This window comes from Thalassophryne amazonica, chromosome 21 (assembly GCF_902500255.1).
Source record: "Thalassophryne amazonica chromosome 21, fThaAma1.1, whole genome shotgun sequence".
Taxonomy (NCBI): Eukaryota; Metazoa; Chordata; class Actinopteri; order Batrachoidiformes; family Batrachoididae; genus Thalassophryne; species Thalassophryne amazonica.
The window spans coordinates 16,073,721-16,100,056 of record NC_047123.1 but is presented as its reverse complement, the minus strand read 5'-3'; the positions used below and the strand labels follow the sequence as shown (position 1 = coordinate 16,100,056).

The window sequence follows — 26,336 nt, the reverse complement described above, 5'->3', positions numbered from 1 at the left end:
GTAAAAAGGATGAAAATGGCTGTGGGGAACGTCTACTTTAAGAAAAGGGAGGAGCACAGGGTGATGTATAAGATTGGAGGAAGGTGCACACAGGTGGACTGCATTCTGTGTAGGAGATGCAAGTCGAAAGAAATTAGAGACTGCAAAGTGGTGGCAGGAGAGAGTGTAGCTAGACAGCGTAGGATGATGATTCGTAGGATGACTTTAGAGGTGAAGAAGAAGAAGAAGAGAGTGTGAGCTCAACAAACTATCAGATGGTGGAAGCTGAAGGTCAAAGACTGTTGTGTGAAATTCAGTGAGCATGTGGGAGAGGCACTGGATTGAGGAGAAGCAATTTTGGGCATCTGGAAAAGTACTGCAGAAGTGGTGAGGGAGACAGCTAGGATGGTACTGGGTGTGACATCTGGACATTGGAAGGAAGACATGGAGAATTGGTGGTGGAACGAAGATGTCCGGGAAAGCATAAGGAGAAAGAGGTTAGCAACCTCGAATTGAGGTAGATGGAGAGATGAAGAAAGTAGACAGGAGTACAATGAGATGATAGCGTAAGGCACATATAGAAGTGGCAAAAGCTAACGAAAAGGAATTTTGTGAGCTGTACAAGAAGTTGAAGGGGAAAAGGACTTTTACCAATTGGTCAGACAAAGAGACAGAGGTGGAAAGGATGTGCAGCAGGTTAGGGTGGCAAGAGATGCAGATGGTAATGTGGTGTCGAGCTGGAAGAGTGTGTTGAGAAGGTGGAGGGAATATTTTTGAGGAGCTGAAGAATAAAGAAAATGAGAGAGATGAAAGGCTGGATGATGTGGTGAGAGTAAATCAGGAAGTGCAAGGGATTAGTAAGGATGAAGTGAGGGCAGCTATGAAGAGGATGAAGAGCTGAAAGGCAGTTGGTCCAGATGACATTCCAGTGAAGGCATGGAAATGTTTTGGAGCGATGGCAGTGGGGTTTCTAACCAGATTGTTTAATACAATTTTGAAAGTGAGAGGATGCGTGAGGAGTGGAGACAAAGTGTGCTGGCTCCTGTTTTTAAGAACAAGGGTGATGTGCAGAGCTGCATTAACTATAGGGGCATAAAGTTTATCACCCACAGCATGAAGTTATGGGAAAGAGTAGTTGAAGCTAGGCTTAGAAAACAGGTGTACTATCTGTGGGCAGGTTGACTGATGAGATCAGACAGGAGTCTCCATGGACTATGATGTTTGCAGATGACATTGTGATCTGTAGTGAGAATAGAGAGCAAGTTGAGTCTAGCCTTGAAAGGTATGCTCTGGAGAGCAGAGGAATGAAAGTCAGACTGAGTACATATGTGTGAAAGAGAGAGCCCAGTGGAATAGTGCGGTTACAAAGAGTAGAAGTGGTGACAATAGATGAGTTTAAATACTTGGGGTCAACTGTCTAAAGTAATGGAGAGCGTGGTAGAGATGAAGACGAGAGTGTGGGCAGGGTGGAATGGCAGGAGTGATTTGTGACCGAAGAATGAAGAATATCTGCAAGAGTGAAGGGGAAAGTTTGCATGACGTTTGTGAGACCAGCTATGTTGTTCAGCTTAGAGACGGTGGTGCTAGCAAAAAAGACAGGAGGCAGAGCTGGAGATGTTACGATTCTCTTTGGGAGTGATGAGAATGGACAGGATTAGGAATGAACATATCAGGGACAGCTGAGGTGGGAAGGTTTGGAGACAGAGAGGCGAGATTGAGATGGTTTGGACATATGCATAGGAGGGACCCAAGGTATATAGGGAGAAGGATGCTGAGGATGGAGTCACCAGGCAGGAGGAAAAGAGGGCAGCCAAGTGTGTAGGTGTGTGTGTCTGCAGAGTGCAATGGTACCAAATGTATGGAATCAAATTTGCACTCTAAATGGAACCAAATTGCAATCTAAATGGAATACAACACAAATGGGAGGAATAATCCATGTCATGTGACATACAAGGCACCAATCAAATGACAAGGATCAACTCAGCCATTATTTAAGATTAAATAATATAAATGTAAATATATTAACAATACACAAGAAAGTGAAAACACTTATTTCCATTGTGGTCCATTTAAAAATCAAATGACAAAATAGAAGTAAAAATAAAATAATAATAATAATTATTATTATTATTATATAATGATAGTGTGTGTGTATATGGTAACAGGAACCTTTAGAAATACATTCAGACAGTAAATTAACATTAAAAATTGCGTAATTAACAGGAAATAAAAAGGTTGAGGTCTAAGGTTCTAAAAACATTCTGAACTCACACGCTGTTCTAAGTCATTATAAAAACTTTGCACAATTTATTACCCCCCTTGAAAAATGTCAGCTACCTATTTTATAAACACGACACAATCTAGAGCCTGTGGATTCCCACGGGCAACACACTAGTTATTATTATTATTATTATTATTATTTTACTTTCAATAATTTTAAGAGGGGAAAACTGGCTTTTTTCCTTTGCCAAGGAAGTCAGACTTTCAAGCATATATTGTTTTGTTTGTTTGTTAGCACTACATTACTGAACCTGTAGTCTTAAAACTTTGCAGAGGCAAGAAAATATTAAATGTTGAAATGCATAAATATAAAGGTTTGAATCCAGAATCTTTTTTGTTTAATCAGATGTCAATTTACATGTGACAGGAATAAAATGGCACAAGTTCAAAGGGGTTTTCTTTTTTTTATAAAGCCATGTGTGGTGATACGATGTGACAGGTTCCCTTTGTACTAGTTTGGTTAATTGAAGAAGTGTATTATTTGTACTTAATACAGTCAAGTTCATCAGTAGTTGAAAATAACACATTATTTTAAATTTTGCTTGTGTACACTACCAAAATTGAGTTGAAAAGTAACAATCAAAATGTGCTTTTTGTGCAAATGTTCAGCTTTAATTCAAGGGGTATAACAAAAACATTGTGTGAGCCATTTAAAAATTGCAACTATTTTTATACATGGTACACAGCTCAATTTTTGGAGCACATATATAATTGGTTAAAAAAGATGAACGAACATGGATATTTTTTAATAAAGATTAAAAAAAATCACAAGCTAGCAAAGAAATAAACAAATGGTAAGCTAATATAAAATAATATTGTTTTTTAGATTTTGCTTTATGCATGGAAACGAAATGTTCAGGGTTACAGGTTTCTTGGAGTTTCTCCCTTCAACTCAAATGTGCAGCTTATCAATCAAATATAAATGGAGGAGCCAATAAGTTTGAAAAGTTGTCTTGTCCCTGAAGGTTGTTGGTTTGATCTCCCATCTGAATGCATAAATCTTGGGGTAGAAGGTGAGAGAATACCTTTAGCAAAGCTTTTAATCCCCGCAGCGCCAGTGGCTGATGTATCAGACTGTGGTTGTGCTGGACAGCTTCCAGGTGTGACTGAGAATGGGACATGCCAGAAAAAGAGTTTCTGGGTCTATATAAAGGTGAAAACCAGGGCAGGTGGCTAGAATCATGGCCGGTCACATGGTGGCCTCACAGTCGTCTACTTGCACGGTCACTCGGCTTTAAACAGCAGCCTGCTGTCGGATGGTATACAGCTTTGTCATGCTATTTCCATTTCTTTGTTTAAAGGGACTTCAGTTTTTAAACTAGATTCCTGAACTGATATTGCATTATGCTTCCTCGTCATGTTTTTTTGCTTCCCCAACCCCCTTACTGTCCAGACTCACTAGAAGTTTGTGTATTTAAAGTACAGATTTTCAGAAGTAGATGGTCACAACCAAGACTCTGCCGTCGATTGCATCCTTGCGCCAACATCAGTAGTACATCTTTGCAGCCTATGTCTCTGAGACGTTCTGAAAATGTATGAGATGTTGTTGGACATCATACGCAGCCTGTGCTCTGTGAGTACTTTGCAGAGCAGGATCAAAATCGCTGATGTGTTCCCCATTGAATACTGGTGTTCATCAGGGATGTGTTCTGTCTCCGACACTGTTCAGTGCTTGCAGCTCAGTGTTGGTTTGGGCTGTAGAGACCAGCAGCTTAGGTGCCGTTGATGGTGAGTAAAGACTTGCAGTTATGATGACGTTATCAACAGACATTGTTGCGATTGGTCAGTGGAGTCTAAATCTCTACCGTTGGCCAAATTTATATCATTTCTACCATTAACCGCACATACCGCGCACCCCTACAACTAAGTGTGCTGACAACTGTCTAGTTTAACTTAATTTTGACCAGCTTTCTGAGTTCTGTTATTCTTTACATTAGGTGTCAAACTAATTCCAGAAAGGGCCGAGAGGCTGCAGGTTTTCTTTGCAACCACCCACTCCACCAGGTAATGTCACTGATTAGCATCACTTCGAGCAGATAGAATCACTTAATCTGTGAAATCACCTGGTGGAGTGGGTGGTTGTAAAGAAAACCTGCAGCCTCTCTGCCCTTTCTGGAATCAGTTTGACACCTCGACATTAGAGGGTTTGATGGTTAAACATTGGTGTATTTATTACTGTGAGAAAACATTATCCTTAAATCTATTTGGTTTCAGACGACTGACCGAGTTGCCATAGATGTATTACTCCAGAGATTTTCCAGATCAAATTGATCTTTATTCTCAATAGAGTGAGATTAAGAAGATTATCTGATGTTTTTTCCTCTCTCTCTCTTTTTTTTTTTTTTTTCCTGGTGAGCAGGCGTAAACAGCACATGCCTTGAATCATCCACACTTACATCTTGTTCTGTCCTGATGACACAGCTGACAGATGGTGCCGAATGTGTGGGACACGATACCAGCTGTTGCTCCAAATGCATTTGGTGTTGCTTGCAGCAGTCAATGAAAAGTAAAAGAAGTCCTCAAACTAATATGCAAATAATAATAATAATAATAATAATAATTGTCCAAAGGGAGCTGAAGCTGTCTGCAGGGCTTCTCTAATTTTGTTCTCATCCCTGAGAAGTAAGAAGGCTGGTGTTGGTGCGTGACGGTGATGACTTGTAGTCCAAACAGTACGTGCTCTGGCATCTGTGCTGTAGGAGTTGCAATTTGACATGCAACACATTTCTTGTAGGTCTGCTGTGGGCTGTTGTGGTGACAGCTCAAACAGTATTTGTCATGATTAAAACGTCATATTTATACCATCCTCAGAAAAAAAAAAATCAGAAAGGGAGGTTCTGTCTATTTGTCCATGAGTCTTGTAAGTGGAACTCCTTCTTAACTGGTTGGTGGATTTCAGTGAAACTTCACACGGTGGCAGCACACCATGTGAAGGGCCCCTTCACATATAATACAAACTTGGTTGATTTGCGCATAAAGGGCACATGAAACAGGAACTGTGTGGAAAAACTTGTAAAATTGTAGCTGCCTCTTACACCTGTTGATCCAACTATTTGCGCACACCAGCGGCTGAAAGACAGAGTGTGCGCTGTGCAAGCCTATCGACCCCTCTCACGGCAGGTGTCAACCAAATTCCAGGTAACACACACGAACATCTAACACTGCTCGCATGGCACTTACAAAATGTGTGGCCATTTGTACTATTAACACGACAACAGTCAGCAGACAATCACTGTCGAGCTGGATGTGACGTGCCCCACGACTGTGAAGTTGCCAACTTCACATATGGCGTGCCAGAGTGTTGGCTCCCCCCACAACAGGTGTGTGCGTGTGTTTTGCTCTCACCCCCTCCAACATATGTGTATGTGTGGTTCGCGCATCCCCAATCTCTCTTCTGTCATCTGCTCACAGAGTGACATCTTGGTCTGTGCGCTGACAGCACAAGGGGCGCGGCTGGCTGCCCACAGCTGTTGAGACATCCATCCATCCATTTTCTTCCGCTTTATCCGGAATCGGGTCACGGGGCAGCAGCTCAAGCATCTCTGGTTTGGGACATCACAGCTATAGCACACGTCCCGTGTTTTGACGGACACATGCGCATGTGTGACCTTGTGTGGAAATGCATAAAAACAGACCGTCAGTCTGTTTGGACATGCAGCAGGCAATCTGAATGTCACGTCTGACAAGACGCACGTTTCAGGCCATGCGTGCTGTGAGCGGCGCGCCACAGGACCGGGACAACTCAACAGTGCTGGCTTTTATTTTATTTTTCTCCACATCAGCAGCGCAATGTGGTGCACCACATCCCATGTTCCTGCTGGAAAGACACCGTCGCAGCGGCGCCGTGCACATCTACCCGTCGGCGCAATGTTTTCTGGTGCACTCATACGAGCTCTACCACCGTGAGTTGCCCTGAGTTGTACTTATTCGCACTATGTGTGAAGATATGCATGAAGGAAAATAACTCAGATATCATCTAGGGGTGATAATTGCACTTTTTGTTTTTTAAATACATCACAGTGTTTCCATGTTTTGTGGACCGGTTGTCTACCTGCGTGGTTGCCATCCAAGACCTACATCCAAGACTGTGGTTGCCGTCCTTCCACAGTCCTGCATTGGTGGTTTTCAAAAATAAGCAAAACAAATAAAAATAAAAAAACCTCTGCTTTCCACAGAACAATACACAAGCATTTTTCATGTCACTCAGATTCAGCTAATTCAACAAATGTCTGACTTTATTATTATTAGTCTGAAATCTGTGGACTAGATGTCAGATTCTGAGGCCTGATACATGCTGTTGAAAGTGAGCTGTCTGAGTCTCTGCTTTAAAGAGTAAGTGGTGCTTGCTTTTTTGAGACCATTATTAGTCATCTCAGTGTAATAATTGACTATTGGCAACCCACTCTTTGTTACTCTTTGAAAGGAAAGTGTGTGTCCTCATCCTATGGTCTATGATTCTCTAGGGGTTCTGTGAAAGTGACCTTTATCCATCATTACTAGAGCAGAATACAAATGTTCCAGAGTCGCTCTTTTCTTCTTTCTGCTTCTGATATATACATGAAGAATTACTGGCTTATTGACCTCAGTTTACATTTACATTACACTTGTCTATAAAAATAAATGCAGCAGGCTTAAAATCATAATAATAATAATAATAAAAATAATAATATAATAGAGTTCTCCCAAAACACATTAAGCCAATGTGTTGTACGTCGCATGGAAAACAGAACTAAATAGTAATTGTTTTTAATTGTGATCATTTCTCCCTAAAGCTGTATTGCCTTTCAAATTTCATAAAACTAGCAAAATTTAGTTTCTATTGAAATCCCAGGATTCTAATGTAGGTTTATTTTTGTAAGATGATGGAAAATGACACCTTATTTTAATGAAGAGAAAATATTTAACGGGGGGAGATTCAAATATTGCCTTCCTCTTCTATCGCCATCGTGCAGACTAACTGCAGGAGGAAGCACGTGTGCACATGCGTGAGGTTTTGAGATTACTTGTGATATAATTCATATCCTGGGACATGCACACTAACATCTGTAAGATGCCTTGTAAATTACTTCAGAGGTGTTATTCGGGTTCAAAAACAGCATTTTTAGATTTAGAAGTGTTTATTTCTTGCTACCTTTTACAAAATATATGAGATACAGATTTATACAGACATATATAGACCATTTTCCGCCATCTTGGTTTATTTTATGTGAGCGAGCAGCCACGCTTCCTTTCTTTACTCTGATTGGCAGTCGTCGTGTCCTTCCTATTACCCTCATGCAGATTGGAGCACGTGATCTATCAAATGTAGGTCATGGCATCTGATCGAATTAATTTCTATCCATCAGGGGATGAAATTCAAAATTGTTTCCAGACCGTGCATATTTTAGTCATATTGCCAATATAATATTATATATAATATTATATCCTTTATTTAAATGCCAAGGAATAAAATTGTAGTGGGGTCAAAGAAAATTCTTTCTATGACTTAAATCTTAAAAAACCCAAAAGTCATACAGCTTTAAGTGCTACTCCTGGTGCAGTTGAGGATTTGTTGTAAACCAAACTGACTTAAGGCCCGGCCACACGGCATTCGATGATTCCGGAACGAAGGGAAAAGTTACAAATCGTTGAGAACGACTTTAAACGAAACTTGCCCGGAGCCACTGCTGGAGCAGTATGTGTCTGCATCCTGCTCTGCGTTCCAGCACCTGAGTCCTGGAGAAGCTGCAAACAAGAAACACGCGATCCGACCCACTGTGGAGATCTGTGCGCATGTTGGTGGATCCACCTGCTCTGGTTGCTCGTCCAACAGAGGGATCATCTCCTTCATCATCAGAATCCTCATTGTCTGGTTCAGACTGATGAACCAGACTAAGCAAATGTTAAAAAACAAACGATAAGTCAAGAACAACAGCAAAACAAAATATGGATGAATTGAGGTTTTTGGCGACATTTGTTCAAATTTTTAGATGAGTTTAAAAATCCTGACGAAGCGCCAGCTGTAGGAACGAAGCTGTGTGAAAGCTGTGTTAAACGATGCCAGCGAAAGTCAACAAAACTCCAGACTTCTTGTTTTGTTTGGCCTTTGTTGCCTTCATCTTTAAGTACTACTGCTGGTGCAGTTGTAACCCAAACTGAATTGAGTTAAACTACTAATTCAGCTCTGAAAATTGAAAAAAAAAATGTTTTGCTATTTTGTCCAAGCGATCGTTTAGGTGAAATTGCTGGTCCCTTGTTTCACTCTGGGTTGCGGCAGCAGATCTTGTTGTTTTAATTTAATTTAATTTAATGAGCTTATAATGCGCCAAATCACAGCAAAAGCCGTCTCAAGGCGCCTTACATAAAACAATTCAACATAAAATTGAATAAATAATTAAAAATGAATAAAAAAAAATGTCAAATACATAAATAAAACAGAAGTAAAAGAATAAAACACATAAAAAATAAAAACTATTCATAAGAAAGAGAATAAAAATAGGTTTTCAGTGTTTTGCATCTTTAACTGGTAACCTTTTGCACTGGAAACAATGTGGTTGAATTGCGCATGAAGCAGGAATCGTATGCAATACGTGAAATACGCTGTTTGGTCAGTTATCATGGCGCTCTTTTTCTTTTTTTTTTTTTAAGAAATACGTTTATGTCCTCATTAGGGATGGGTATTGATAAGATTTTATCGATATCGATGCCATTATCGATTCTGCTTATCGAGCCAATTCCTTATCTATACCTCGTGAATTTTGTGCTAAAAGTAGGCTTTACAGGTTTTCTTTGTATTTCATTGAGTCTTAAAGTAAATAAATCCACCACTGTATCCTTGATCTCTGGACATAAATAAACAAAACGGCATTTCGCTTTGAAGTTATTAATTCATACTGGATTCTATCATTCTAACTTGACTCGTCAGAGAGCCGCGCAGCGTTTGGAGCTGTGTGAACAGAACGGAGGACGATTCTCATTTCTTTCTCGCAACAAGACAGGAGTCCCAGTTAGTAACTTTAATCCACACAAAAGTGACTCACGATTGACATATTCAGGGATGAAAGTGGTGAAAAACAAAAAAAGCTGAAACCCAAAATTACCTCCCAACACCACCCACACGAAAATGTTTCAAATTCTAGACGCTCTGAAATGCAATCTGGGACTATTCCAGGCAATACACTGCAGTGAGTGCAGCATCCATTTAGTGAGAAAAAACCCAGCTTATTCAAATTCAAAACAACGCCACTCTGAAGGACCGATAACAGAATCGTTAAGCACAAAGCTTATTGATGTCGGCGGATCGAATAATTTCTTAATGATACCCGAAAGGAACCGGTTCTCGATACTCATCCCTAGTCCTCATTGATTTTAGCCATTTTACGATTCTGTTATAAGACAGTGATTGTAGCGCAGTGGTAAAGTTTCCATCTGATAATCAGAGCTTTCGTAAATTATAGGTTTGAATCCTATGAGTGGCATTTATTTTTTTAATTAACCAGGGTTATTTAACCACAGGTTCTGTATTACATCCCCTTTTATTTATTACTTCTATCAACCCAGTGATATTCACTAATTAGACAGCTGGTTTTTATTTTATTGTTCTCCACATCAGCCGCGCAATGTGGTGCACCACATCCCAGCTGCTCGCACTGTGTTCCTGCTCGCATGACACCATCGCTTGCACAAAACCTTCGCAGCGGGTTTGTGCACGCCTGCCCGTTGGCTCGATGTTTTTGTGGTTCGCTCATACAAGTTGTTCCGCCGTGATTCTCCCTGATTTATACTGATTTGTACTATGTGTGAAGGGGCCCTAAATGTGGAATTTAAAAAGAAAAAAATATGCAATTTTGAAAAATTTATTTTTTAAAGTGCTGGTGTTTCAGTGATAACGTTGAATTTGTGTAAACTTGTTACTTAGCTGTTCTAACTTTCCACCACATTGTTCCGTTAGTTCATCAAGAGCAGAGTGTTCTTGAAAGTTTCTCCCACCATGTGAATCAGCAGATGGGCTCGGCTGCACCTTTGCTCTCTCTTGTTAGTCCTGCCTGTTTGAAGGACAGCGATATCTCTGGCTTATTTTATCATGACTGTTTGTTCCTGACCATAATTGGAGGGAGCTGTCACTCTGTAAAAGATAATCTGATGCCACTGCAATATGTATTTTTGGTTTATCAAGTCACACATCAGGCAGACTGAAGGTCTGCTGTAGGTATTCGAGGCATTCTCTGCCTTTACAATTCTCTGTGGTACACAGGTGCTCCGCATCACAACAATGCTTGGTAGATGCTATAAGATTGATAAATTGATGTAATTTTAATAATATACAAAAACATCCGATAATAAAAAGCTGCAGTGAAAGCTGAGCAAGCAGTATATGGCTGTGGTTTTGAGAATAAGCAGCAGCTGATATTATTTCTTGTCAGGTCTGTATTTGTTGGGTGCATGACAGATGTGCCATCATTAGTGTCTTCCTTATGAAAATATACTTATCTAGATACATCAGCTGCAATACGATTCACAAATGATACTTTTTTATTGTAGAATGAGTCAACTCTGTGGGACGCAGTCCAGTCTGATGTATTTGTTTAATATAGATTTTCATTTTCTTTGTTAAATTAGAATAAGCCACAACTAGAACCTTCATACCTTTAAATACATGTTTCTTGAAAAACCATCCTGTGCTGCACCATGTTGGCAGCGAGTCTGCCTTTTTTTAATCACTATGGGCAGCACAACATTGGCGGTGCATTCAAAAGGTATCCAACCTTTGGCCCTGAAAAAAAAAATACTGACCTGGGTATCTGAAATCGTTTCTTTGAGACTCCACACAGTTCTCCCAGTGGTTCTGCTGTTTTCTTTGGGAGCATTTGTGAAAGGCCTCTTTTGGAGTGGTGTCCAGCTGATCTGTGGCCTGTGGAGTCATGTCAGGAGAATGGGGAGCCTGACAAATCATAGGAGTGTTGTGTTTAGCCCGGAAAGCCTGAGTTAGCTGAGCAGAAGTGGCATTTCATAATGGAGCTGCCAACTTTTCCCCATCCACAGATCTAGTCGTTTGCGGTGCGCAGCATCAGGTGACGTAGGATCTCTGTGGAAGTAAATCTGTGCCATCAGAGTTTGAATTAAAATTTTTAAGGTTGTTTTTTTTTTTTTTTTTTTTAAGCATCAAAATCAGTGTGAAGTTGAATTTCTAAGGTTGAATTTGTTTAGCGTCAACATATTAGCCTCAAAAACTTCAACCTAAACAAAATTCAACCTAAAAAATTCAATCTGGAAAAAAAAAAAAAAAAATCAACCTCAAAAATGGAAAACCAGGGAGAAGTAATCAATCCCTGTCATTCAGCAATGTATCACGTCTTCTTCTTCTTTCGATTTGGTCTCAGTGTCACATGACCAATGGAGCAAAACGTGATCGACTGAACGTTGGCCGACTGAGACAAAAATTAAGTCTAATTTTCTTTAAACAAGTCTTATCTTACTTTCTTGGATATCACTTTGTGCAGTGAGAAAACAGTAAACATGACTTCCACATTGCTACCCACCTGCCGCGCTTTCTTTGGCCTTGGTGATGTTAGATGTTTCCATTGCGATGACTGAAATTTGGTTTCCTGGTCATACCCATAAACCTGCGCCTCCATGAGGAACTTCTGTACGAATTTTGCTGACACTCTCTGCATGCCCAAATCCTCCGTGCTTATTCTCACATCCTCCTCAAGTTCTTGGATAGTGACACGACAGTCATTCATGACCAACGTCTGTACTCTTCCAATCCCGACCGAAACATGCTTTTCCAGCATGTGCCATTTTTGAAGTGGTTTTGAACCATTGCCAAAAGCCTCCTGATTCTTGTAAATGGTTTCTGTTTGGGTGTCACCAAGCTTTGGGCCAAATTTGACGCAGGACCTTTGCTCAAGTAGTTCTGTCATTTTAGAATGATAATCCGACACATACTGAAGACATGCCTTCACTTCAAGGCTGAGTGCTTGCGACTGATGCGTTCTGTGATTGGGATTAAATTCATGCATGCGCAAGAAGGTTCTTACCTCTCCCCACCAAACGACAACTTGCAGGCTTCATTTGTTTCCGTGGGATAAAATACTGTGATTTTTAGAAGGGTCCAATGTCAGTGTATTACGCCCTTGCCAAATTAGAAAAAAGATATTGGACAGTTTTTGAGATATCGCAATAAACGGACACAGACTATGGCGGACGCCACACCACACCATAGGGTTAGTGGCCTATTGGCCAGTAACCCAACAACAAAAAACAAATGGTTTCATATACTGAATTCATTTGGATCAATTTCCAGTAAGTCATCACTTTTGCAGACAATTTACACAACTCAGGGAATAAACGTTTCCAACTCACTGAATGTGTCTTGGACTTAATTTACACCAAATGATAATCTGTGGTAAATCTGCCTATTAAGGGAAGCCACCAAGATGCACATGCAGCTCTGGAGGGGTCATAGGCTTCCGTGGCTGTGATTTGACAGTGTGCACTGGGCAGCTTTTGTCTGTGGCATCAGCAGTTGACAGCTTGAAGGTGGAGTTGAACCGATATACTATATGGATTTCTAATATGGATCTTTAGGAATAGAAATATAGTGTCTCACTGTATAGTATTATTTGTATTCTGGAGAGTATTAGAGCTATTGTGGTCTTCATTACATATACTATGTGTGCACGCAGATGGCACAGTTTTCACATTTATACACAAAAAATCCTAAATGGTTTATCTTTTCAGATTCCAGTAAGTGATTCAATTTCCTTTCTTTCATCTTTCAGGGACAGCCTGTTGGCCACTGCGATTTTGGTATCCGGCTGCTCTGCATCGAAAAGGAGATTATTTTTGCCAGGATGGAGAAGATGAAGAGTGGGCAGATTGACAAAATGAAGGAACCCTTCAGTGTTCGGAATAAGCCATTCTTTGATATCCACGCATCACGCAAGGTAAATGAAACTAAGACTGGCTTTTCTTATCCCTGCTGTTTTCGTCCACATTAAGATGATCATACTGGGTTGATTCTTTTTTTTTTTTTTTTTTTTTTTTTGACGTGGAGCCGGGAGAATTGATGGCGGTGTTTTTTGTGTTTTGCGTTTTCTTGCTTTTTCTTAAGTGAAAGTGTTGTGGCATTTTTCACCACCATATGGTCGACCTTAAGGAGTTGTTTGTGTGAGATTAAAAATGCTACTTTTTCACTCAGCCATGGCTAATTAGGATGCACCTGGTTTGACATGGCAAAATGCTTCCCGAGAGGCATGTAGAGCTTTGAAATGATGCTATGGCCAGTAAACTATCCGGAGGATTGAGAATGTCTTACACTTCCACCACCTGGATGTGGGGTGATACAGTAGTAATTTATTTCTTCTTCAATTTGGAAGTGAACCTTTGTCCAGCCAACCAAAAAATTAGTTTTTGTCCATCCCTTATGAAACCTGAAACAGGAAGCCTTTATAAAGACAAAACAAGCTGTCATTGAAGTGGGCAGAGACTTATCGGAGGGACTGGTGGAGTAGTTGGATCTCCCAATTATTCAGAATGTAAGTGATGTCCTGAATCAGCCTCAGAGATGCCAGCCAGGCCTGCAGTGTTTTCTTACTCATTTTTAATCCATGAAAATGTAGGATCATTGTTGCATTTACAACTGTTTGAATAAATCTGTGTACAACATTCACGTTATCCACACAGTGGGTGGTAATGTATACCATAAGGCACCTCTCGGGTATTTCAGGAAGTGAAAATTTTCTATATTCTTGACTCAACTAAAACGTTTCAAGCATCTTTTTATTGTAATGTTTATAATTGTGCCCAATAGCTGTGAAAAAGAAAAGGAAATGAATATCTCAAAATATTAGAATATTTCATTTCAAGTCACTATATTTGCAGTACAAATACCATGAATCTCTTAGTCTGGCTTGATACACGCAACCACAATCATGGGGAAGACTGCTGACTTGAAAGTCTTTCCAAAGACACTCATTGATGCCCCCCACAAAGCGGTTAACCCTCAGAAGGTAATTGCTGAAAGGATTGGCTCTTGAGTGCTGGATCAAAGCTTTTTCATGGTAAGTTGACTGGAAGGGAATTGGGTGGTAGGAAATGATGCACAAGCAACACGGATGACCACAGCATTGAGAAGATCGCTAATCAAAGCCAATTGAAGAACCTGGGTGAGCTTCACAGGGAATGGACTAAAGCCTGGTTCACACGACAGGATTTTAAAATTATCTTTAGGTTTCCAAAACCTGAGAGACCACACACGTGAAGATAAAAAATCATGGATCTAACAGGTTCGGTCGTACAGTGTGTGGTGTTCAGCCACACGGTAATAACAACACCACCACACACGAACATTTACAGTTCAGACAGGAAATCTCGCCAAAATCTCTCGAGATTAAACTTGACTTCAGAGTAAACAAACGGAGGTACTTTGTGGACTATTTAAAACAGAGGGAAAAACAATAAAAAAAGGAAAAGGAAAGGAGTTCTTTAAAGAAGTGGAGACAGCGCGACCACCGGACTTTCTGGTAAGTCAGAACAGCTGTTTTGATTTTATTTTCCGCTCCGTACGTCCGTCACCTCGCTTTCTGATTGGCTGCACGTCACATTCAGCACGCTGTGAGCTCATTTGTGGTCGGAGGACACAACACACGCTGCGATATTGGGCCAAAAAAAAACAACATGTTGAATATCCCCAATTTGCGATCGGCGCACTCCTGACGCCCTTCCGAGCAGATCAGAGCGCTCTTAACCCACCACGCACGACAGGAATATCTGATAAGATTATCTTTGACGTCATCACGATTGTCGGGGCGGCCTTACGATTGTCGGAAGGGGAAGATCGGGTCCAATATCGGCCTAATTATCCTGCCTTGCGAACCCGGCTTAAGATGGAAGTCAGTGCATCAATAGCCACCACACACAGATGTGACCAGGGAATAGGCTACAAGTGTCACATTTCGAGTGACAAGCCACTTTTAACCCAGCGATGCTGTCATCTTGCCTAATGATTGCAAGTGATTGTGATGTCAAAATGAACAATAGCCAGTGGGCCAAGCAGGTTTTTGGTACTACTTAAGAAAGAAAAACAACACTTATAATCTGGCTTCATTATACCATGACCTAGACAACAATGTATGATGGCCATTCCAGTGGCTGCTATAGCCAGTCAGGTGTCAGTGAAAGTTTGGGCTATTTATATATCATTATGGAGTTATGGGATGAAAACAGCAAAAAAAAAGTGACAGATGTCAGTTTCAAGTTGTACAGTGGTGAAATGTTAGTGTTGTTGCAGTTTTGGAAAAACACAGTGCAAATTGTTGGTTAAAGTAATCCAAACATACCTTTCAGAAGTTTAAGATTTGACATTTTTTAACTGATCTTAGGAAATATTCTATTTTTAGACGCAGATTTTCAGTATTTGAGATGTGTAGGTCATAATTCAGTGGTTAGAGCACTTGTCTTCTGTGTAGAAGGTTGCCGGTTCGAGTCCCAAATGGGACTGGTGCCCGAATCTCCCTGCTGCCCACCCAACAGTAAAAGGAGTACTTGACTAATGGTTGGGGAAGGTATAAGGCAGCAAGGAAAATGAGTGGCCCCACGTTATGGCTTCCACATTTCGAACTAGCACATCCCTGAAGTTCAGTAAAGAGAAGATCAGTAAAACGAATATGGAACTCACTATGGGATTATGGGGGTTATGGTAATGTACTTTTATTATTGCCTATTAATATATGATTATTAGAGTTTATTTTGTTTTATACTTTCTAGCCCTATATAAATAACTACTGTTATTATTATTTATTATTATTGTTATTGTTATTATTATTGTTCCTCATGTCCTTTGACTGCTGGGATTGGTTCCAGCCCCATGATCCTTGATTGGAGTAAGCAGGTATACAAATAATAATTATTATTATTATTGCTGATGATGACTGCCTGATTTATAAATCACACCATAGTAAAGTCACAGGCCCTCAGAAACTAGTAAAGAAAACCTAAATAGAATGTATACACTGGAAAATCTGGTGAATTAATATTGTTTAATTGCATTTGGCACCGAACTTATTGTGGTATTATTCATCTGTATGCCGTATGCTATTATTGCTCAAAGTCTTGAGGAATTGCTTTCCACTCAAGACTTTTAAGAGAGGTTTTAATAGGAAACCAATCTTCCCTTCCTTTCAGCTCTTTGAGGGACTTGTTCATGGAAATATTCAGGAAATGAAGTCACTGAAACTGCCTGGTTTCTGATTGACCTATTGCTATTTAGTGGCCATCTGCTCCCCATACAGACATAGTTTTGTTGTAAGGCATGTTAAAAGGGCGAAGTGAAATCTGGCTCATTAATTCACAGCAGCACAAACCTTCTCTTCAGAGCATATTGAGATTCTATTTGAGGGCATTTCATGCAGGCTGAAGTTGTATAATTGCATTTGTCTGGGTTTTTTTTTCTCATCTTGGACAGTTACTAACTTGTGCTTCCTCTTTTGGGATTGACAATTTAGTTCTTCCATTTCCTGTTATTATGCAGCTATTATACCAGGCCTCTTTGTATATACAGTGCATCCAGAAAGTATGCACAACACTTTCATGTTACAGCTGTAGTCCAAGGTGTATAAAATTAATTTATTTCCTCAAAATTCTCCACACTGTACCTCATAATAACAATGTGAAATGTTTTTTAATGAGATTTTTGCAAATTTATTAAAAACAAACAAAAAAAATCCCATATACATAAGTATTCACAGCCTTTGCCATGAAGCTCAAAATTGAGCTCAGGTGCATCCTGTTTCCTCTTATCATCCTTGAGATGTTCTACAGCTTAATTGGAGTCCACCTGGGGTAAATTCAGGTGATTGGACATGATTTGGAAAGACACACCTGTCTACATATAAGGTCCTACAATTGACAGTGCATGTTAGAGCACAAACCAAGCATGAATTCAAAGGAATTGTCTGTAGACGTCAGAGACAGCACTGTCTTGAGGCACCAATCTGGGGAAGGGTAGAGAAATATTTTTGGTGTTTTGAAGGTTCTAATGAGACCAGTGTGGAAGAAGTTCTGATCTACCAGGACTCTTTCTAGCGCTGGCTGCCTGTCTAAACTGAGCGATCGGAGGAGAAAGGCCTTAGTCATGGTGGTGACCAAGAAAACCTAATGGTCACCCTGTCAGAGCTCCAGAATTCCTCTGTGGAGAGAGGAGAACCTTCTAGAAGGACAACCATCTCTGCAGCAATCCACCAATCAGGCCTTTATGGTAGCGTGGCCAGACAGAAGTTACTCCTAAGTAAAAGACACATGGAAGCCCACCTGGAGTTTCCCAAAAGGCACCTGAAGGACTCTTAGATGATGAGAAACAAAGTTTTCTGGTGTGATGAAACAAAGATTGAATTCTTTGTTGTGAATGCCAGGTGTCATGTTTGGCGTAAACCAGGCACCATCCCTTCGGTGAAGCATGGTGGTGGCAGCAACATGCTGTGGTGATGTTTTTCAGCAGCATGGTGAAAACCTGCTCCAGAGTGCTCTTGACTGCAGACAAGGTGACAGTTCATCTTTCAGTAGGACAATGATCCTAAGCACACAGCCAAGATATCAATGGAGTGGCTTCAGGACAACTCTGTGAAAGTTGAAAAAATCTGATTGAACGTCTCTGGAGAGATCTGAAAATAGCTCTGCACTGATGCTCCCCATCCAGCCTAATGGAGCTTGTGTGGTGCTGCTAAGAGGAATGGGCAGAACTGCCCAAAGATAGCTGCACCAAGCTTGTGGCATCATTTTCAAGAAGACATGAGGCTGTAATTGCTGCCAAATGTGCATCAATAAAGTATTGAGCAAAGGGTGTGAATACTAATGTAATGATTTCTTGTTTTTCTTTTTTCTTTTTAATAAATTTGCAAAAATAAAAATATAAAAAAATTTGATGTTGTCATTATGGGATGTTGTGAGTAGAATTTTGAGGGAAAAAAATGAATGTATTATGTTTTAGAATAAGGCTGTAACATAAAAAAATATGGAAAAAGTGAAGTGCTGTGAATACTGTGTGCTGTGCTTTGTTATTGAAAGATAACCAGACGTTTAATGCTTGGAATTTACCCTCCCCTGTAGGGAGTCTTATATAGAGAGAGCTTAGTTCCTTCAGGTCGCTACAGTTTTCCTGTAACTCAGATTGCATCTAAATGTTGTTTTGTACATTCTTGTAGCAGTTGTTTAAATTCCTATGAGTGTGCAAAGAGCAGCTTTATATATCATTTCCAGGCTTGCCACCCCAAAATAAAATTTAAGGGGAAACACTGCATTGTAGTGCCGTTTTAATGGTTTGTTTTCACTAGAAACTCAATGTTTGTATGTAAATACCTATTTTATTTGTATATTTTTTTCTGTTTCTATAAAGACATCACATTTGCATTGCTCTGAATTGCCCATCCTTTCCCAATTCCCCTATTGTGACTATTATTTAAATTTGCTGACAGAAAGGCAACAATAATTGCCAGATTGACAATACAATCTGCTGTTTGCACCAGCAAAACCAAACTGTAATAGTTTAGGGTTAAAAAGCTAAAGAGTTTTTTTTGTTGTTGATGCTGTTTTTAGGCCTTTACATTAAATGCAGCTAATTTATCATTTAAATTCTCTCTTTATTTGTCAACATTTGAGTTTAATAACATTAAAAAATTAAACACCACCAGCTGTAACAAGTGATTTAAATGGTAATAACGTACTCTAAACAATAACAGAGCGATCACAAGGGAGGCAGCCATCGTACACGTAATTAAACTGTTACCAGTTTAACTACCATCTTATTGCAGAAGCATTCAGTATTCCAAGTTCCAGTTAGCAGTGTTTACGGCGCTGTAGCCAGAATGCTAACTACTGCCCAGCTGTGCAGCGTTGGCAGCTGGTGTATGATGTTTAGTTAATGAAGGCCATCAGTGTCAGCCAGACCAAGCTCTCAGCAGTCCGCATGGGTCCATCGCTGCTACTCCATCACCAGCAAAACACAAGCTGTAAGCAATAAAATAAGAATAATACTCATCATCTTCATCATCATTTTCCCAAAATGAAGCAGCAGTGGGATGTTGGAGAATTATTGAAACAGATGTAATAATGAGCACTCGTTTGGACACGATAATCTCCCAAATTAGTGCAAAGCCCTAGTGTTTGCTGGACTAAAACCACAAGCTATTCCTACTTTTTGCTGCTCAGTGTTTCCTCAGCCCTGGGTGTTTTTTTTTTTCTTTTGCTTCTGTCCCCTGGTTGACTGTGTTTTGTGTTCAGAAGCCAGACTTTTTCATGTGTCGATAGGAATTCCCCGGCCTTGAGGGACCCTGACACTGTGACACTCTGAGCTGTTCTTCGGGGAATTTCTTAAATTTAATTGTGCTACTGTTAGAATACAACACATTTGCACATTTTATCTGTCGGCAGATTCTTGTGGCTGCAAGAATTTAAAGTTATGTTTCAGTACTCAGTAAAATCAACTTGCGGGATAAAAGCTATTTGTCCTGGTTAATATGAATTGTTGCCTCTCTATCTTCTAGAATTCAGTACTGTAATGTATTATTTTCTGATCTGCAATAAAACAGTACAAAAACTTTTTTGTGAAAATTCCCCTTGCGTTGGCCATCAACACTATAACAATAAATCAATGCATGCAAACACTACAACACATGTACTACATAAGTAATCACAGCATAACAAAGATTAACTAGATTTAAAGGAAGGAATAGTAAGAACACATTAGAAATCTAGATGTAGACATTACAATTGTATTGTGAGGCCATAAATCCCTAGCCTGTGCTTTGCACAATCACGTCAAGAAATCATTGTGTTTCATGCATATTGTATTTCTGCACTAGTTTCTCTGATGGTTGTTCATTATTATGATATATCATGAGATGATTCAGAAAACAGCTGGTCAAGTTTTAACTAGAACCAGGAGATTTGATCATGTAACACTTGTTTTGGTCCCCCTAGGAGTCATGAATATGAGGTTCAGTTGATTTATAAAACTTTCAATAGTTGTGCATCGTCTTTTGATGAGGAACTTATCAAGCCTTATGTACATTTAGATACATAAGTATTTGGACAGTGACACCGTTTTTTTTTTAATTTTGTCTCAACACCATCACAATAGATTAGAAATGTCTCGATGTGTTTACCAAGTGGACTCGGGGTTTAATTCAAGGAGGTGAACAAAAATAAACTATCCAATTACATAACTCTTTAGGAAATACAGTCACTTGTATACATCGTTCCTGCATTTTCAGAGACCATAGGTAATTGGACAAACTAAATATGTGAAGAAATAAGTCCTACGTAGACCCTTGAGGTCCATACTAAGAACTCTCACCTGCAGCACTTTTAGAGGTAGGGTAAAAACAGTTGACTTTGACTTGAACTTTCTGTCTGTGCGGTCTCAATTACATGGAGTGTATTATCAACAGTTTACCTTTTCTTTTCAAGCCATGTTTAAAATCACGGTTTCTCATGAAAGCAATGTTTGTGAAAACCTGCTTTGCCAATATATGTTTTCTCATCTTTTGCTCTTTTCTGTATAAAATATTGATTTTGGTGGTGGTTTATTTTAGTTTATTTATTGCAAAGTAAAACCTGACTTTGATATCATGCATCAAGTCCTACAGTATTCTACAGGTTTGAATTGAGGAAAAAATTCAGCTCCTTTTGGTGGCAGCAGATGGCAAAGCTGCTATTTCACACAATTATCCTGTGTGTTCTCACCATTTTGTGAAGTATGCTAAAATACTTGTCACCCCAGTGCTCTGACCTTGGAAATGCACCCTGCCTCCTTGCTTAGGTTCAGGAACAAGATGCACTTGTTCGCCTGCATTCACGCGGCCTTGCTGTACCCACTCAGAGAAGTTGACGGTTGTGTAAGGATTTATGCTGCTCGGTAGAACACACTACACAAGCTAGATGACTATTTGTTTACCTCAGTTGCTTTGAGATTTTTTTTTTTAGTTTTCTTCAAAGCCTCCAAGATCTTATGTAACATCTGATGATGCACAGCACACTATATAGTAAAGGTTGGATTTATTGGAGAAAGCAGCTGGATATGTCACAATATTGAGTGTTGTCTTATTTTATTTGTTCTTGCGTGGTCTTCCTGTTCTTTTTGTGCTCGTAGCTGATGAATAATAACCTTTCTTTAACCAGACAGAATTCTATTCAGATCAAAACCTCTTTTACAAGGGTGACCTGGCCAAGAAAGGCAGCAGCACATCATAATGGTCAGATTAACATCATCATGAGAATATTAATGACAAATAAAATACAAAAAATAAAATCATTTTTTCATAGTGAATTGTAACGATGGATAGTCTAAAACAAATTTGAATTTAGAAACACGGGCATTGTGCAAAAGAATTCCGTTTGCAATCTCTTAAGATGGAGCGGAATGTATTCAATTAAGTCAACAGAAGTCAATGAAGACCGTTTCAGTTTGGATTGGAGAACATTCCAATCAGATGGAGCAGAAAAACTTAAAGCATTCTTTCACACTTCAGTGCAGACACGAGGTAGACGAAAGCATAACATGTCATTCGAGCGCAGAGCATAACGGCTGTCAGTCTCTGACGTAAACTGGATAAATAGTATGACACTCTCTGGTAAATCTGTATAAAGCAGATATTTCTCCAAAACTGTGTGACTCTACAAGAACGAGAGTGAAGAAAGCCACCAAGACACTCAGACAACCCAGAAGAATTTACAGGCTTCTCTGGCTGTGATTGGAGAAATTGTGCATAGTGCACTTTTTGCATTTTGCATCACCAGTTATACAGCTTCATGATGAAGTGGTACAGAGGAGGATTTTCTTTCACCAAAACATCAAATCTAGGTTTGCATCCCAGATGTGCCTTCTGACAAATTGTAGGTGAACTTCTGGGTCTTATTTTAAGGCAAGAGCAATCAGAGGTTTCTGACGTCCGCCAAGGGTTGACGAGAACTCAAAATAAAAGATATGTGGTTCACATCATGACCTGGACTTTATCTGGATCTATATTCCACAACACAATGCAATAACTGCGTACTGATCTAGAATGGTCCGACTGATCAAGATGTTGCAATCTGATATGTAATTCACAAGCTCAAACAAAATGGTGTCTTCCTGATCTTGGTGTTATATTATAATATCTTATATTTCTGCTGCAGAACTTGCATATTGATTCAGATCACTCCCAACATCCAACAGTAAAAGGGCCATCCTTTGTCAAGATCCATCAAACAGATTTGAGATGATCATCGAAATGGTGAAAATTTAAAAAATGATCCAGAATCAGGATCTTGATCCCGATCCACCCCAAAATTTAATAGAATCTTCCATGGCCTAATATCTGTGGTGAAAGTTTTGTCTGGAGTTGAATACCCCTGGTCTAGTGATTCACCGTTGGGCTTCAGACTAGCGGATCCTCGGTTCAAAGGCCCTTGGACAAGGTCTTTATTCCCCTAGTTGCTCCTGGTGTGTATAATAAGTGACTTGGCATGGCAGCACCGTGACATCAGTGTGTGAGCATGTTTGTGTGAATGAATGAATGTGAGGTGTAATTGTAAAGCCTTTGAGCTTCTTTTGCAGATGGAAAAGCGCTATATAAATACGGTCCATTTACCATTTTGGAATAAGGCTGTAACATAACAAAATGTGGAAAAAGTGAAGAGCTGTGAATAGTTTGTGGATGCACCATATACACTCGACAAAAATATAAACGCAACACTTTTGGTTTTGCTCCCATTTTGTATGAGATGAACTCAAAGATCTAAAACTTTTTCCACATACACAATATCACCATTTCCCTCAAATATTGTTCACAAACCAGTCGAAATCTGTGATAGTGAGCACTTCTCCTTTGCTGAGATAATCCATCCCACCTCACAGGTGTGCCATATCAAGATGCTGATTAGACACCATGATTAGTGCACAGGTGTGCCTTAGACTGCCCACAATAAAAGGCCACTCTGAAAGGTGCAGTTTTGTTTTATTGGGGGGGGATACCAGTCAGTATCTGGTGTGACCACCATTTGCCTCATGCAGTGCAACACATCTCCTTCGCATAGAGTTGATCAGGTTGTCAATTGTGGCCTGTGGAATGTTGGTCCACTCCTCTTCAATGGCTGTGCGAAGTTGCTGGATATTGGCAGGAACTGGTACACGCTGTCGTATACGCCGGTCCAGAGCATCCCAAACATGCTCAATGGGTGACATGTCCGGTGAGTATGCCGGCCATGCAAGAACTGGGACATTTTCAGCTTTCAAGAATTGTGAACAGATCCTTGCAACATGGGGCCGTGCATTATCCTGCTGCAACATGAGGTGATGTTATTGGATGTATGGCACAACAATGGGCCTCAGGATCTCGTCACGGTATCTCTGTGCATTCAAAATGCCATCAATAAAATACACCTGTGTTCTTCGTCCATAACAGACGCCTGCCCATACCATAACCCCACCGCCACCATGGGCCACTCGATCCACAACATTGACATCAGAAAACCGCTCACCCACACGACGCCACACACGCTGTCTGCCATCTGCCCCGGACAGTGTGAACCGGGATTCATCCGTGAAGAGAACACCTCTCCAACGTGCCAAACGCCAGCGAATGTGAGCATTTGCCCACTCATGTCGGTTACGACGACGAACTGGAGTCAGGTCGAGACCCCGATGAGGACGACGAGCATGCAGATGAGCTTCCCTGAGACCGTTTCTGACAGTTTGTGCAGAAATTCTTTGGTTATGCAAACCGACTGTTTCAGCAGCTGTCCGAGTGGCTGGTCTCAGACGATCTTGGAGGTGAACATGCTGGATGTGGAGGTCTTGGGCTGGTGTGGTTACACGTGGTCTGCGGTTGTGAGGCTGGTTGGATGTACTGCCAAATTCTCTGAAACGCCTTTGGAGACGGCTTATGGTATAGAAATGAACATTCAATACACGAGCAACAGCTCTGGTTGACATTCCTGCTGTCAGCATGCCAACTGCACGCTCCCTCAAATCTTGCGGCATTGTGCTGTGTGATAAAACTGCACCTTTCAGAGTGGCCTTTTATTGTGGACAGTCTAAGGCACACCTGTGCACTAATCATGGTGTCTAATCAGCATCTTGATATGGCACACCTGTGAGGTGGGATGGATTATCTCAGCAAAGGAGAAGTGCTCACTATCACAGATTTAGACTGGTTTGTGAACAATATTTGAGTGAAATGGTGATATTGTGTATGTGGAAAAAGTTTTAGATCTTTGAGTTCATCTCATACAAAATGGGAGCAAAACCAAAAGTGTTGCGTTTATATTTTTGTTGAGTATAATATTGCTGCACAAAAATTTATGATTCCTTGAGCTCTTACGCATCTGAATGTTTTAATGACATCACATTTAAAAATCAGAAATCAGGCTTCTTCATGTTAACATTTCTAAAACAATGCTCTTTAGACTTACTGTGAAAAGTAATCTACAACAAGGCATACATAAAATAAAAATTTAAAAGTCAAAAATATGGTGTGCTTAAGTATATACACCCTTTGGTATAACTCAATTAAATCATCACTGTTGCAGGCAGTTTTCTTTAGACAAGTCAGGGGATGACTACATTAACATTTCTATGTAAATCTTTCTTGAGGAAGCTGTTCTCCAAAACTGAGTGGCCGTGAAAGAAGGAGGATAGTGAGGAAAGCTCCCACGGCATCTATGACAGCTTTGTAGGAGATATCAGCTTCTGTGCCTGTGATTGGAGAACCTGCACACAATGTAACTTTTGACTGTTGCATCACCAGTTATGCAGCTTCATGGTAGACTGGCAGAGAAAAGGATATTCCTAAAAAGATGTGAAATTTCAGCTACAGTTTGCCAAAATGCACATGGGCATGCATGAGTAGCCTGGTCATTCACACTCGTCGTGGCTGGATTTTTACCCTTCAGACTCCGCGCCCACCGCCTCACTGTGTTGACATTCACAAAGGCATCGCCACAGACGACACTCATTTGTCAATGAATGCCCACAGGTGCACAATCCTCTGCCAGGAGGAATTCAACAGCAAGTTGTTTCAAACGCACATCCATGTTTGTCGGCATTTTTTTACGCACTGCTGTGGGCATGTGTTACATTGAAGGGGATTCTGCACATAGCTGAAATTGCAGGTAAAAACTGTTGGTTGTTGCAGTAGTGGATAAAGCAAAGGATTATTCTTGTACCAGGTTCACTTTGACATCTTTCTTGCTTTTGAAATAATTGTATTGGTGCGGAACATTTCAGCTGACCCTCATATATGATATAAACACACATGCATGCAAAACCGTGACGTCTTAGGGTGAGTTTTTGTTCTTAGCCAAGATGGATTACTGCCTGATTTAAATGTATTATAATTTGTGTTTCACAACTATGATTGGGTGGAGAGAGATTTGTGAGATGTAGTTATGCTACTTAATGCAGACAGCAAACAGCACAGAGCGCATTATGTTTTAATAACAGTGTAAAAGTCTGTTAGTTCAATGGAGTAAATTTCAGTGTCATTGGCTTTGAAAAATGTCTGTCCCTCACATTGTCATGTACAGTCTGCTGCTGTAGACAGCAGATACTCTGCTATGATGACCGGTATAAATGTTGACCCAAATCGCCCACACCTGCAGTATTTTCTCACCAAGCTTACGCTCCTGACCTGCTGGTTAATACATGGTGCCCGCAGGTTATGGGTTGACACTGATTCTGCGCTCAGCTACTTCTCAATATTACAAAACCCATACCGTCACCACACCCATGCAAACATTGACGAGAGCCAGATGTCTGACTGACCCTAACTTCACTGGAAGGAGTACTCACAGTACTGGTGTACTACAGTGTGTAGTCCAGACATGATACCCGGCAACTTGATTGTGGAGCATACAAATTTTTAGGCCATCCCACAGACCACCATGATTGACAGAGTCAACAGAATTTATTTATTTATTTGTTCCAAAACAATATAGGCTTCAAAAAGCCATGTCTAAATTGACAATTGCAAATTTAACAAAAATTGTCAAAGTATACAACAGCACTTTTGCATTAGTTCATTGTTTCTGTACACTGCCAACATATGGTTGACTCTGTGGCT

At 40.2% G+C, this 26,336-nt stretch overlaps 1 protein-coding gene across 1 annotated transcript in view; it reads left to right on the top strand.

The window, feature by feature from the left end:
• rngtt (RNA guanylyltransferase and 5'-phosphatase) overlaps nt 1-26,336 on the top strand; it is a 358,809-nt gene that overhangs the window by 125,750 nt on the left and 206,723 nt on the right. The window contains exon 11 of the mRNA XM_034162020.1: nt 13,023-13,187. Within this exon, the coding sequence (XP_034017911.1) occupies nt 13,023-13,187 (165 nt within the window). The remainder of the gene's footprint in view (nt 1-13,022; nt 13,188-26,336) is intronic.